Source organism: Manihot esculenta, chromosome 14 (genome assembly GCF_001659605.2).
Source record: "Manihot esculenta cultivar AM560-2 chromosome 14, M.esculenta_v8, whole genome shotgun sequence".
NCBI classification, from domain to species: Eukaryota; Viridiplantae; Streptophyta; class Magnoliopsida; order Malpighiales; family Euphorbiaceae; genus Manihot; species Manihot esculenta.
In genome coordinates, this window is record NC_035174.2 from 7,485,857 (window position 1) to 7,500,400 (window position 14,544).

Genomic DNA, 14,544 nt, shown 5'->3' on the forward strand with positions numbered 1-14,544 from the left:
CTTTTTTTCGTGGTTTTGTTCGGGAGATTTTAATGATTTATATTCGAGAAATGAGAAAAAAGTATGAATATGTTTGCCAAATTATCTTATATAGGGATTTAAACAGACACTTAAAAAGCATTTTTACCAAATTATCTTATACAAAATTTAATTTTAAATCTTTGTTAAATTTTAAAACTGATATTTTTATTAGATGGATTCATCGTAATACTACTCTAACTGTTTATATTTTGACTAAAAATTAATTTGCCAATTATATTTTAAAGCTTCGTTTTATTGTGAGTATTTCATCTAAGAAATTTGAAGTTAAATGTTTCTGCTTATGCGGTTGGTATTTGTATTGCTCTCACTTCTTTTGGAGAGAAAGTAAATTACACCCTTGCTTTGGATGCTTAAATGAGTAAGGAAATAAAGAGAAAAAGGAATAGCAATTTATAAAAAATATATATATACACAATTTCTCTCTTGAAATAAAACATGAAAAATAACTATTATATATTCATAAATCAAGAAAGAGAGGCTTTAAAGAATGAGGATATTCAAAGCTCCATTAGTTTTCAAAAAAATATTTTTTCTAGAATATATTTTTCATATTTTTTATATTTATAAAATTAAGAGAAATTTATAATTTAATTTCTAGTTTTGTTATTATTTATAAATCAGCTTTTATATTGTTAAAAATTCATTAAAATATCTCTACCTTTTATTTCTATTAAAAAAATATTCTTTCCATTTATTTTTAGTCATTTTTCTGTGAAAATCTCACTAAAAGAGAGATAAACTATTTAAGCTTTCCAAATTATTCTTTCTCTTTAACATACCCTTCCTCTTTAATTTATTAAAAAAATCCCTAATTTTTCTCCGTACTGTTTTATCCTTCTCGTGTCCCTTCCTCAAAATTTTTCCATTTAATTTCATCTCCGAACTTGGACGTTGGGGAGAGGTTCTTCAATAATGACTAGCTTTGCATGCTCCAGTAAATTAATTTTCTTATATCACCAAAGATTTTGAATGTGCTTATGTTTATCCATTCAAATACAAGATGTGTGTAATGATAATTTTACAGCAAAATTCATTTTGATTCATGAAGATATCGATATAGCGATGAATACTAAGTTGGTGTGATTTTAAAGTTCGGAAATTTTAAGGAAAGAGGAAAATTGTGAGAGTGGATAGTTTGGGATTTTCAATTTTTTCTCTATCATTTGATCAAATTTTTTAATAGAAAATAAATTAAAATTGAATGAAAAAAACTAAATTGTTAATATACTCAGAAGATAGAGATAGATTGGTGAATAATGACAATATTTAAAAATTAAATTAAAAATAAAAAAATTTCATAATTAAAAAGATAAATTATTTTTAAAGAAAATAACTTTTTTTAATAATGCAAAAAATACATTGCATTTTCTAAGACCTTAAAAGGCCAAGGGATAATTTACAACTCAGGTAGGTACATGACAAATCAAATCAACCAGAGATCAAACCAACACAACCTTAATCCAACCCAACTCAACCCATCAAGCCCAAACCAATCCAACTTTAGATCAGGCACCGTTGGGATCCATCAACTACAATCACAAAGAACGAGACACTGCTTGAATCCATCGTTACCCGCGTTACTCAGCCGCAACCTTTACCACAACATCACAGATCAATAAGGAACAACAATGATGTGGAAGAAGAGCAAAAGCAGTAATGCTAATAATAATAACAGACCACAAAACAACCGTGTATGTCTAGAATTATTGAAAGGCAAATTGATTAGAAATAGCTCGTATCAATATCAAAGCAAGAAGGTATGAGAAGGAGACACTATAGAGGCCATACCGTTAAAGTCAATGAAAGTGTGATTTTCGGATATATTGGATGGTCCCAAATGTCAATAATATAGAATTTTGAATATTAAAATATAATTTTTTAATAATATAATTTTTTAAAAATAATATTAGAGAAAATAAATATATAATAATAATATTAAAAGAGTTACGATAGTTCTTCGTAATTTTTTTTTATTTTATTCATTAAGAGTATCATTTCAAATATATAAATATTTTCTTTTTATTTATTTTTAAAATTTTTTAGGAGGTATGTCGTACCACAATTTTATTTATTTCTAAAACTTTTGAGAGTGACTAGTAAGAATTGTATTCAATTGGGGCCATTAAATATTATCAAGTTGTACCTTTACTTTTTATAGATTATCTTTATTTACAAACGATATTTTTTAGAGGATTGTTCTATTACGGTTCTATTTATTTTTAAAACTCTTTAGGGAGATAAAACTCTTTAGGGAGAGTGACTAATGAGAGTTGTGTCCAGTTAGCCGTCATGAACTTAAAGTGTTATCGATTTATATTCCTATTTTTTATAGATTATTCGCTTATAGTCTCCTATCTATAAGCGATGTGAAAATTATTATAATAGTTGTATTGATAAAAATATATAATTATAATTTTATCTTTTAAATAAAATAAATAGAGATATTATTGATAGAGATATATAATTATGATTTTATCCTTCGCATAAAATCAATATTCTGGTGGAGAGCTTTGTTGGAGTTTTATATAATATTGATTATCGAGATTCTTTCAAATCACAGTGATTCTAAAATTAACTTAATTTAAAGGCACATGGTCCCAAATAAATGCTAAAATATAGCCCCGTAATACCACGATACCACTGTCAAAGCAATGAGAAGCCTCCCCAGTGACCACAGAACTATCAATCCTCATTAAGTTCTACAAAGCAACCATCCATTACGAAGGAAATAATTTGGACCTGCAAATCCAAAAAAGATAATAGCGAAAGAAACTAAAACAAGTTGGTATCGTCATCCATGGCTTGGGAAATCAAGGACGACGTAGAAACAAAATAAAGGAAGACTAAACCAAAAGAAAAAAGAACAAAAGGGAAACCATTTGTCGATTATCGGCAAGAATCGAAACGCTTTCTCCTTCGATTCCGCTGTTTTTCTGTGACCTAAACTTTCTCTCCCTCCTCTTCTTACCTTTCTTTTCTTAATGTCAAATCTTGAAAATGTTGTTTTAAAGAAAATAACTCAATCATTTAAAAATATTATTTTTTTAATTTTGAGAATATTATTACCAACAATATATATAAATGTATTAATATTTTTTATTTTTTATTTTTTAAAATTATAACTAAATATTTTACAAAAATTCAGGAGTAAACATAATATACTTATTTCTCTTATTTTTCCTTATTTCCTATTAAGTTTTGTTGTTTTATTAAAAAGCTGGGAAGGAAATAGACGATTTGAATCAAACAAGGCCTAAAGTTGGTGTGTTTGTCAATTTGTCTTTGTGCTGTCTTGGAGGGAGTACTCGATGCCCATGGCGCTTCTTCCTATTCTCTTAACCTCCAAGCACTCACTCAAAACCTCCATTCTTTCCCACCATTTCCACTTAATTCCCACCATATCTTCTTCTTCTTTCTCTTCCCACTGCAGACGACGCCTCCCTTTTTGCCTACCTTCAAAATCTCCTCCGTTAGCAAAGAAAGTCCCTTTTACAGTCTCTGCTCATGGAAAAACGTGGAAGGATTCCTACAATTGGATGCGAAACACCAATGAACCTGATTTTCTCCACTACCTCAACCAAGAGAACTCATATGCCCAAGCTTTCATGGCCGACACTCAAAACCTGCAACGAACTCTGTCCGAGGAAATGAGAAATAGAATGCCCACAAAAATTTCCACTGCTTCTGAGCGTTGGGGTCCCTGGTTTGTCCATTTTTCACCTTCTTGGTTTTGCCAGTTTTGCATTTTTTAAATTGACAATGGTCACTTTATCAGCCGTTATTAGTGAGTGTTTATGCTAAGATGCTGAGCATTCAATATTTTAGTTTAATCTTTGTTATGCTAAGCAGTGTGTAAATTCATGAATAATCAAATGTTATGGGGTTGAATTTAAATTTTTGCTTAGTAATTTTTGTATGAATGTAAATGTTATGTCGGGGGGAATCAATTTGATTCTTTGCTCGAGTTTGTGTGCTCTTAATTTGTTTACTTTTTGGTTTTGGTTTGATTTAGTGGAAACTATCCTCGGAATTATGAGTGGGTTTCTATTTACTCTTGAGCAGGTTATACTACCAGTACATTCCAGAAGGGAAGGAATACCCAGTTCTATCCAGGAGGTTAGAGTCTGGAAATAATGGCTGGCTAAATACCCTTCTCAGTTACACAAGGGGACAGTTGGGAATGGAGCAAATTTTGCTTGATTGGAATCAAATTGCAGAACAATATGGCAAGCTTCTTTTTCATTTACATATTCATATGCTATATTACTTGGACTCGGATATGGGCGTAAGAAATGGGTGCATATCCCTATGTGCGACTTATATAACCAAATATATTATCCAAAATACAACTAAATAACTATTTTTTTTATCTTAATACATGCTCTTAATCTTGAGAGAAAATAATGTTTTATTAAGTATGCATGAATATATCAGTCAAGTGTCTGAATGCAGAATATATGTCAATACACATATTTCATGTTGTATCCCATAAAGTGTCATGTCGATATGGGTACTGCATGGCAAAATGAAGAGCCAGAGTATGAGATGGTTGTTTGTTTCTTTTCTTGTTTTTCTCCATTCCTTCTGCAAATTGTTGATGGTCAGTTTCGCCAGGATTTGTTATATATTGAGTGGAAAGCATATTTAACTCTTTGATTTTCTCTTATCTCTTGCTCTCCCTTTTTTTAATAAAAGGGTCAGGGACAGAAGTGTATTATGTGGAGTATATTTCTATATAGATGAAACTTGAATATGGGCCACATGAAATTGATGAATCTTAAGAAGGCCCTTTACTGTGTTTGTTAAATTGAGTAATTTGCCACTCTAGTAGATTAAGTTTGTGGCATTCTTTAATAAATTACGTTAGTGATTGTTGCATGCACACTTACAACTGCAGGATATGTCCATGTGGGTACATGCCGAGTTTCCCCAGATCACAACTTTCTTGCATACACACTTGATTTTACTGGAAATGAACAGTTCGTACTTCAAATTAAGGACCTCAAAGATGGATCTATGGTTCCAAAATCAGAATTTAATGGGGTTGTTAGTCTGGCATGGGCTCAAGATGGCCGTACTTTGTTCTATACAACATCAGATCAGAATCAAAGACCTTATAGGCAAATCCTTTCACTAATGTTTTGTGTTTGCCTTGTGGATCAGAACATTATCTCACCTATCTCATGTCTGATAGGGTTCTCTGCACAAAACTGGGATCTGATGTGATAGATGATGTTATAGTATACACAGAAGATGATTTGAACTTTTGCGTGGATATTACAAGCACAAAAGATGGCAAGTTCATAACTGTGAATTCAAACTCAAGAACTTCATCTGAGGAAGGAATTTATTTATTCCAAATTAAACTTTTCAGTAATATCCTGATTTCAATGTTTATGTGATGAGGGTGAGGCTTATGCCCTATGTCTTTCTGCAGGTTTATGTGATAGATGCAACCAACCCATTTGACAGTATGCAAAGAGTACACAAGCGTGTTTCTGGTGTGCAGTATTTTTTGGAGCATCACAATGGTTTGTTCTATATTCTTACAAATGCTGCTTTAAGTGGATGGTCGGGTGGTAATTATTACTTGGCTACATGCCCAGTTGAACATATACTGTCATCCCAGTGGCAGGTCTAGTTCTTCAATGATGTTCATAATCGAATATTAAATTGCTTCCTCCTTTTTTTCCCCTATTGTTCCCTCAACTTTGACATAGTACTGTCTGCTTGCAGAGTATCATCCTTCCAAGTGAAAACATGAATTTTCAGGATATGGACATCTTTAGTGGGCATTTGGTGCTTTTTCTCCAGAAGAATGGTTTCCCCACGCTATGTTCTATAAATTTGCCTATCAAGATTGATTGTAAGGTATTGAAAGTTCCGTCTTTATCACTTATTTAAAAAGTGGAATCCTTATAAATTACAAAATTATTATATGCATATCTTTTTATTTTTCATTTATTACCTTTTAATTTAGAAGTTTATTTTATTAAATCTGTTCCGTTGTCGAACACACAAGTCGATGTCAATTTTGTATATAGAAAGAAAATATTTAAGTGTATAATCAAGAAGTATGTTTTCTATTTCTCATTTCTCATGTTTTATGTTAATCACATATGGCATTATCTTTTAGTAATACGTGCAGCATGTTTGTATGCAGACATAAGAATTGTGAATCTTAGAAATATTAAGATGATATGCTTGCAGGGGTCACCATGGTCTTCAAAGATTTTCAGCAATGCTACTGCCATTCTGTAGAAAAGAAGCTAAGTTATGAATTAACATGAATAATATTATATTATATGGTATCCCATGAGTGATTTTCCCTCGTGGACCTCTTCCTATTTTCACCTTCAAATTGCCCCCTGGCCAATGAACTCAATACTTCCTTGCCAAAAAATAAAAGCAACTTATGCTACTTTAAGTTTTTATATAGAATGCATCATTTTTGCACTTCCCATTTGTTCTGAGTTGTTTTGCAGAGTAAAGTGGAGGTTGATGATCTTGATCCATGGTTTTTCCCTCTTCCTTCGAATATGTGCAGCATTGTTCCAGGGTCAAACCATGACTTTATGAACCCAAAATATCGTGTTGTTTTGTCATCGCCAGTGGTATGACTTCCATTAGCATAACCACATAATTAAAAAATGACTATATGTGATGCTTTATAGATTAAATCTCTCTGTCTCTCTCTCTCTCTCACTCACACACACACTAAAATGCTTTTCTTTTAATTCATATCCAAAAGCTAGTGAAATCTATGCTACTGCCCCAATCATGCTTGTTGGTCAACATAAATTCCAAAACCTATTTATGCTCTTTCAATTTCAGGCTCCTGATTCAAAAGATTATGTAGAATAGATGTAGAATCAGTTAACATGCTCTTCAACTTCCAAAGGGGATTAGTCTTCTCTAGTTTTTGACATAGCTGTTGCAACACTCTAAAAGCCTGGCATGTCCTCAAGCTGTGCGGAAAAAAGCCCAACTGTTGCTGAAAACTACCTTTATTGAGTCGTTATATATATAGTCTCCTCTTATTTGTGTTGCCTAAGAGTTTTCTTAGTTTTCATATAGTTTCTTTGATGCCAATCACGTAGCAGAAGTGTCATTGTATATTATATTTGAGTTTCTCAACTTCCAAGATAAGATTTACTGAGTTATAATTAAAACACTGGTACAATACATAGCATTCCTACCTGAACGTTTTCCTCTGAATACAAACAGATGCCTGATTTGATTGTCGACTACGACATGTCAAGAGAAACATTCTCAATCGTGCAGCAAGAGGAAGTAAGAGAACTTTCTGATGATCATGGAAGATGTTTACCAACCTGTAAGCAAGATACTCCTGAATATCTTGATGCACAAACCAGAGAGGATAAAAATTATCACAATGTTGAATTAAGGGGATGGAAAGACTTTTCTGATTCATACTGCTGTGAAAGAAAGGAAGCCATTTCCCATGATGGTGTCAAGGTTCCCCTGACCATCTTGTATTCTCGAAAAGCCTGGCAGAGGGGTTTGTCTCCTGGAATATTACAAGGCTATGGAGCATATGGGGAAGTTCTGGACAAAACCTGGTGCCCAGACCGCCTGAGTTTGCTTGATCGTGGTTGGGTAATGGCCTTTGCTGATGTGAGGTTTGTTACATCAAATTTAATCTATTTTCTTGTTGAGCACTGTAACATTGCACTGCTTGAAATGTACATCAATAATAGTTTATGCATAATTCTTTGTTTTGCTTTCAGATTTGGTGTTTCCCCATAAAAAACTATCTTTCACTGCTTCAATTGTATGTGAACTTCAATGTAATTCTGTTTCACCTGCTTAAATTTCCTTTTTCAAGGAACTTGTTATTTTCTGAGACCTGGTTGAGTTTACATCATTTCAGATCTATTGAGTTTGATAGTGTGGTTAATGAAATACCATTTGGTGGCTACCACCCTGGTTGAGAACTTGAACTTACATGGCATTTTGTGATACAGGGGTGGTGGCAGCGGGGATTCTTCATGGCATAAATCTGGCAGTGGTTTGAACAAACATAATTCCATATATGATTTTGTATCATGTGGTAATTATCTCATTAATGAGGGCTATGTTCATAGAGATCAGCTAGGTGCCATTGGTTTCAGTGCTGGGGGCCTCCTTGTTGGGGCAGTTATCAACATTGACCCAAATCTATTTTGTGCTGCCATATTGAAGGTTAGTCATCACACATTGGAATAGAGAAATAGATTATTAAGAAGTGGAGTTTGACAATATTTTTTTTTCTTTTCTTGATTATTTTTTGTTGAGAACCAAAATGAGCATCAGCTTCTTGTGTGTTATTTCCTCATCACTAGCCAGAAAGAGAAATGCTAATTTTTAATGGGCAATAGGTCTTACAAAGAAATTGACATGGAGTGTTAGAATATCATGCACGTAATTGGCTTGTAACTCGACTGTAGAGGGAAAAAGAATGAAAAATAATGTTTGGTGATGCTTATTATTGCTTTAACATTATCTGAAAGAACTCAGAGCCTCGTTTGAACTTATTTCGTGCAGCACACCTTTATATTATATCGGCATTGATCTTTGGTGATATTTCTGCCAGGTCCCATTTCTTGACATATGCAACACGTTGTTAGATCCAAGTTTGCCTCTTACCTTACTGGATTATGAAGAATTTGGGAATCCTCAGATACAGTCCGAGTTTGAGAATATTCTAAGTTTTTCTCCTTATGATAACATTCCTACTGATGGTTGCCTTCCATCAATGCTTGTTACCACATCGTTTCTCGACTCAAGGCAAGTTTTTGTGAATTCATACAACTTTTTTATTTTCTTACCAGAATTTCCATTTAATATAATTCATATCTTCTGCCATCTGAGATTTATGCTTACAATTACATGAAAGCATTTTTCCCATATTCTGTTTCTTGCATCCGTTAACTTGTACTTGTTTTGCTGGGCATTCTCAGGGTTGGAGTTTGGGAAGCTGCCAAATGGGTGGCCAGAATACGAGACAGTACATGTTCTAGTTGTTCTTGCTCGGTCATTCTGAAGACAAATATGGTTGGAGGACATTTTGGTGAAGGAGGTTTTTACAGCAAATGTGAAGAAACAGCTTATGATTATGCATTTCTGATGAAAGTTATAGGGGACTTAAATGATAGAAGAAGTTAGGATTGTTGCAGAGATGCACTATCAGATCAATAGAAATACTTGCTGAAGTCCTTGTAAAGACTAAAGAGGGGTTCTTGCAATATTGTTTTGCAGAGGATGATGGATAACTCTGAGAAAGTGTTTGAAAACAAGGTAACATATCCACATGACTCTTGGTTTGTGCTTTGATTCAACATTTGTTTCTTTTTCATGCCAGTATGATGAAGGCACTGCTTTATATATGATCATAAGAAGATGCAAAATAGTTATTTGATCACATCTCGCCCTGTGTCCCTCGTGTTGCAGCGATAGGCAAGGTACCGAAGAGCCATATCCCTTCTCTCTAGGGAAGGCGACGAGTATGCATTGTATGGCAAATGTATGGAGGGTCAGATCTTGGTCACTTCCATCAAAACAGAGGATCATATCTGAGTAAGACGAGGTGAAGTTTAGATTCTGCGACTGAGAAATTGATGGCAAGCTTGCTTCCGGTGCTGGATGTGGAAACTTCAATTCACCTTGGTTCTCCGATCAGAATATTAGAGCTTAAGGCCACGAGCAATGCTTGGAGAGGAATGGCTTAGTAATGGCCCGTGGAGCAAAGGCTCATTTGATTGTTATATCTGTGATGCATAAATCTGCAACTCTCCTCTCCATTAAACTTAAATAAAATCCTCATTCTTAAATTTTTTATTTTGATCAATCAGTTCAGGCATACGAATTAACTATGCTTCTGAAGTTGTTAGATTTTCGTTCCCACGGTTTTGGTGGAAATATTGGATTTTCTTCTCATTCCAAGTTCAATTTCAATTATTTCAGTTATTAAGTACAACTTAGCTCAACAAACCTACATCTCAATTGAAATTTTTAGCGAAAACATGTTCATTGTCCGCATGTTACTTTCTAAATTAATTTTTCGTGTCAACTTATTGATGTTAGATATCACAAAAATAGTTTTTTACACATTAAAAGAACAGTTGGAAAGAAATTTTAGCTGTGTATAGTTAAACCTTTCGAAGCAAATAAATGGATTAATGTAGAAAATCTGATGCTAATGGTGAACGGTAGGTGGAGGGGCCAAATTATACCTGACAAATCTGTATGCCATTTATATTTGTATGATGCACATACGTGAAACTCTATTCCCACAAGGACGGCCCCCAGGAAAACTCTATATATATGTATAATACAACGATGATACAGGCAATTGCACCCCCTTGATCACAGAACTAAAGAAAATTCCGGGGAAAACATATCACCTAAGGGAACAACTCTTAACATGAATCTCAGGAAATGCTGCTAAGAGTCTAAGAAGCCAAAAGCACAGCATGTACAACAGGGGAAGAAGCCAAAAGAAATAGTAGATGAAAAAAATGAAAAGAGAAACAAAGTGAATATGAAGACCCAAGAAAGCCATACTACTCTTACATCTTCAGCCGTTTTTGAGAGTGATCTGGGTCCTCTCCACAGCTCCCATCCCTAAGATGTGTCATTGCTTGATTGCTAGAAGGGGGACTCTGAGGATCCTGATATCAATGGAAGACACAGAAGATATCAAGCGAAATCGTAAACTTCATAAAGAAGCATTGTTTGCTGACGTTCTTGTTTATCAGCTTTATACCTTGGTAGATGTTTCAGATGTCAGCCCTCTATTTGCCCTCTTTCCAAGATCAATCTTCACTGAGATGTTGGCCTGTGACAAATCAACGCCAGCATTCTGCAGTGCTTGTGTAAGATTGCTCAACAACCTGTTTGTACATAATTCCATATTTGCTGTCAGCCTATTATCTAGTAACCAATCCTTACAAAGCCCTGCTAAAAAAAAAAAAACAATCCCAACAAAGGCTTCCATGATTTCAATACATAGATAAAATGGTCCTCCCAACAAAAGAAACACAGAACATTCAGAACCTAGACCACAACCATGCCACCACCCCCTCCCAAAACAGGGAAAGCAAGAAAAACAGCAATCACAAAACTACATTCTGCCATGAAAGCGGGATCATGTTTTCTGCAACAATCAAGTATAAGGTTTTCTTTATGGTATGGCACTGGCAATTGTAGAATTTTTGAATACAGAAAAAGAAAAAGAAGGCAAAGCAAGGAAAAATGAAGCATCAACTTTCAAGCGGTTATCATTATGTGTCTTGAAGCTACAAAATGTTTAACAGTTTATAAAGTTCCTTAGCACAAAAGGAACCACAAAGAAGAATAAAGGCATGGAAACTTGATAAGAGAACCCAGTATGAAACGGGTGCTCACTATATCTTAACTTGATTCCTTTTAGCAATATAAATAGAAGGGGGAAAAAATGAAAAGTGAAAGAGATTGCACCCACCCTTGAGAGTAAACACTGGAGATGCTTATTGTTCCTCCTTCAATAGTTAGCTCCTCCTGCTGGTTCATTGTATCGTTTGTGATGGAAAAATCAGCTGATTGTGCATCAGAAACAGGTAGCCCAAAAGGATGTGCAACAAGACAATCACTTTGAACAGTATTTGGTATTGTCGTCTGCAAGGACATAGGAACAGGCATAACCTTGTTTGCTAATTCAGGCAGCTGCTCTGCTGCTTTGCAAGTAACATCCCTGCTAGGGTCTGATTGTCCTTGACGCTGTGTCCCTGTAAGCATTGTTGGGTTGATGGTAATATTATTCTCATCAAACGTTGGCCCTCGACCAGAATCATTTTTTATTGCTTGTGGGTGACCGATGAAACTTTGAACACGCCAGTGACTGTTTCTCTGTTCCAAAAAAGGGAAACAGATGAGTTATCTGAGAAGTTTCTAAATGGAAATTAAATGTGTTTCCAGCTTCTCTCCACCACCACAAACTTAAAAAAAAAAAAAAGGAATTAAAACCACTCCCCACCAATTATGGAAAAAAGCAATTAAAATGAAAACCAAAATGTAATTATTTTAAAGGAGATACAGAAGCGAGACTGTTGATAACCTGAACCCAGTGAAAGCTAAATCAAGCACATTTTAATCTACTGGTTCAACTAAATTGGCACACCAGAAGGCAAACATAAGCAAAAGTCATTGGAGTCATGGGTCAAAGCCTAGACGTTTTACAGAAGAACTGAAGAAGCAAACAAGCAAGCACAATGACTACTTTGAAAGGATTATCAAGGTTTCCGTTACAATGGTTGATTTTTATCTATATTATATATTTCCCATTAAATTAAGACAATGAGAACTTCAAAGAAACATGAAACCCATCAGAAAACAAAACTGTGCTTGTTTACTAGATCAAGCATCATAACTGCCAACAAGTTGAATATGTGAATATTCCCCATAAATTTCTTATCCACTATTTGTTAGTTTCTTTCCAGTAATAAAACTTATTCTACCCCCAGGGCAAAGCAAAATATATCAGAAATGTGCAAATGGTGTTTAACCCACAAGAAGCAGTTGTGAAACTAGAGACCAGGCAACAAAAATGACCAAGCATTAGAATCATACCCAGGGAATCAACTTTGTAGGCTCAGAACTCCATCCCTGGTATGAACCCTCATACTTCTGCACCTTTTCCTGTAAGAACTGCACATATTCAATAACCTGCAGTGGAACATTAACATTTGGTCAACAAATTTGAGGCACTTAGCATAACTCAATGTGCGTAGATGCTTTAGTTGATTCTCATATTTAAGACACACCTCTAGCAGAAATGAAGCTGTATCTCTCTTTTGATCACTATGAGGTATAAGATCTCTCAATATCTGAAATCTGAAAGAAATATATTATGGTTCATCAAGCTATATCAGTTTTGTTATTCATAAGGCTCACAACCAATGAATGATAGTCCAAACACTTTCTAAATCGATCCTTCATTTTCTGGAAAATCAATCTCTAAAATTTAAAATGCAGATAGAAATTTGAACCAGTTTGACATACAACTAACTGTATATTTGTACCCATGCAATGTATGATTTCCAATTTTAAGAATAAAATGCACAAAGTCGCATAAACTTTCAACCCTGAATTATGTGATTGTTAATTGCATAACCTGGGAACACAATTTATCGAAATAACTCCCAAACGGTTTTGCACAGTGAAAACCAGTTAACTGAAAATTAGCTCAAATTACCCTCAACTCTAATTCAAGGAAGTTTACATGTATTACCTTGATTTCAAAAATCTACAATTGACTCAAATAAAGCAATAGAAATATCCTTAATAGTGACGTATATTCAAGAATTTCCTGCCCATCTACCAATCTAATGAAACCAAAGTGTATGCAACAACAAGACCCATGACTTTAACAGCAGCAAAAGTTGATAACAGGATAAAAGCACAGAACCTTTGGGACCAGGATTTATCAATTTATAGCACCAAAACGACTACTACTTTTGAAGGAAGTAACAAACCTCTCATTGATCTTGCTCCTCCTTCGCTGCTCAGTTACTGAATGTTTAGATCTTATCACATTAGTTTTATCAATGTTCTTCCCATCTGCTCTCCATATTCAAATACCACATCAGGAAAATTTCAAAAAATATATAAAATCAACACATCAAATGCAACTCCAAGGGGAGAAGGGAAAAACGTTAGTTTAACTTCCGCTGAACCCAAAACGTTCGAAATTAACCTCTGGGCAACAACTAAACAGCGGAATTGCAACACCTCTTGGCTTATGAGAAATGAAAAATAAAAAATACGCTCAAATGAAGAACTAATAACAGCAAATTTTTATATCCTTTAAAGAAAGATCAATCAAATAGAACTGGATCTAATAAAACATAAGCGCACCTTTGTTAATGTTAACATTACTATTGCTGTTGTTAGAAGTGAGATTCGCAGAGAGTCCGTCTTTTCTGGAACGAAAGTCCTCGTCCTCGTACTCTTCATCGTCCTGATTTTGATTTCCTTTTCCTCTCATTATGGTGGTTTTATCTGGAATAAAATAACCCAAAATTCAGATTCAGACACGGAAAAAAAAAATCTGCTCGATTTGCTTTACTGACAAATAATAAAGAAAAATATTGAATGATAATAACTTGATAAACGAAAAAATTGAGAAATTGAGCAGGAACCTATAGTATTTTAAAATCTTAACGGTCAGGTACGGTCGGAGGATAGACATGCTCGATTTTCCTGTACCTTTTTCAGTCAGCACCGCCGTGATTGAGCTTCTACTCCTGCTTTGCCAATAGCTTTGCTCGCTCGTGAACGAGGAACACGTGGTGGCTTTCTATTTTTCCGGTCGAAGGGGAGCACAAGATAGCACGGCGCAGATCATGTCGTTCCCGTGCACTTCAATTTTTTTTTTGAAATTACCATTAAAATCCCTGAATTTTTATAAAATTTCACTAATTAGATACCTAGAATTATTTATAATATTTAATTCTATAATTT

General features: G+C 34.3%; 2 protein-coding genes across 5 annotated transcripts; one reads left to right on the plus strand and one right to left on the minus strand.

Annotated features, from left to right (window-relative positions):
- The first annotated feature begins 3,261 nt into the window (after positions 1–3,261).
- LOC110630748 (protease 2) lies at positions 3,262–9,981 on the plus strand. Of its 2 annotated transcripts, XM_021778307.2 has the most exons (12): positions 3,262–3,745; positions 4,105–4,268; positions 4,940–5,162; positions 5,237–5,381; positions 5,480–5,677; positions 5,779–5,913; positions 6,528–6,656; positions 7,270–7,685; positions 8,031–8,247; positions 8,639–8,832; positions 9,006–9,342; positions 9,496–9,981. In XM_021778307.2, exons 1-11 carry the CDS (start codon positions 3,351–3,353, stop codon positions 9,208–9,210), a joined length of 2,421 nt encoding a protein of 806 aa, XP_021633999.1. In that variant the 5' UTR covers positions 3,262–3,350; the 3' UTR covers positions 9,211–9,342; positions 9,496–9,981. The 2 variants fall into 2 exon arrangements, with proteins under 2 accessions (XP_021633999.1, XP_021634001.1); XM_021778309.2 differs by lacking the exon at positions 6,528–6,656.
- A 293-nt stretch (positions 9,982–10,274) lies between these two features.
- Positions 10,275–14,449, minus strand: LOC110630668 (transcription factor BIM2). Of its 3 annotated transcripts, none has more exons than XM_021778195.1 (8): positions 14,290–14,449; positions 13,939–14,082; positions 13,557–13,641; positions 12,846–12,915; positions 12,652–12,747; positions 11,528–11,931; positions 10,811–10,937; positions 10,275–10,715 (listed from the first exon to the last, which is right to left on the minus strand). In XM_021778195.1, exons 2-8 carry the CDS (start codon positions 14,066–14,068, stop codon positions 10,614–10,616), a joined length of 1,014 nt encoding a protein of 337 aa, XP_021633887.1. In that variant the 5' UTR covers positions 14,069–14,082; positions 14,290–14,449; the 3' UTR covers positions 10,275–10,613. The 3 variants fall into 3 exon arrangements, with proteins under 3 accessions (XP_021633887.1, XP_021633888.1, XP_021633886.1); XM_021778196.2 differs by having other exon boundaries at positions 14,232–14,444; XM_021778194.2 differs by having other exon boundaries at positions 14,223–14,444.
- Positions 14,450–14,544: the final 95 nt, after the last annotated feature.

What these genes read in the sequence shown, in the direction of transcription:
- LOC110630748 (XM_021778307.2), top strand. Translation starts at nt 3,351, where the DNA reads ATGCCCATGGCGCTTCTTCCTATTCTCTTAACCTCCAAGCACTCACTC. An exon ending in CTATCAAGATTGATTGTAAG is followed by an intron (nt 5,914 to 6,527) that starts GTATTGAAAGTT and finishes GTTGTTTTGCAG; the next exon opens with AGTAAAGTGGAGGTTGATGA. An exon ending in ATGGCCTTTGCTGATGTGAG is followed by an intron (nt 7,686 to 8,030) that starts GTTTGTTACATC and finishes TTTGTGATACAG; the next exon opens with GGGTGGTGGCAGCGGGGATT.
- LOC110630668 (XM_021778195.1), bottom strand. Translation starts at nt 14,068, where the DNA reads ATGAGAGGAAAAGGAAATCAAAATCAGGACGATGAAGAGTACGAGGAC. An exon ending in TAATGTTAACATTAACAAAG is followed by an intron (nt 13,642 to 13,938) that starts GTGCGCTTATGT and finishes TATGGAGAGCAG; the next exon opens with ATGGGAAGAACATTGATAAA. An exon ending in CTACAAAGTTGATTCCCTGG is followed by an intron (nt 11,932 to 12,651) that starts GTATGATTCTAA and finishes TTTTTGGAACAG; the next exon opens with AGAAACAGTCACTGGCGTGT.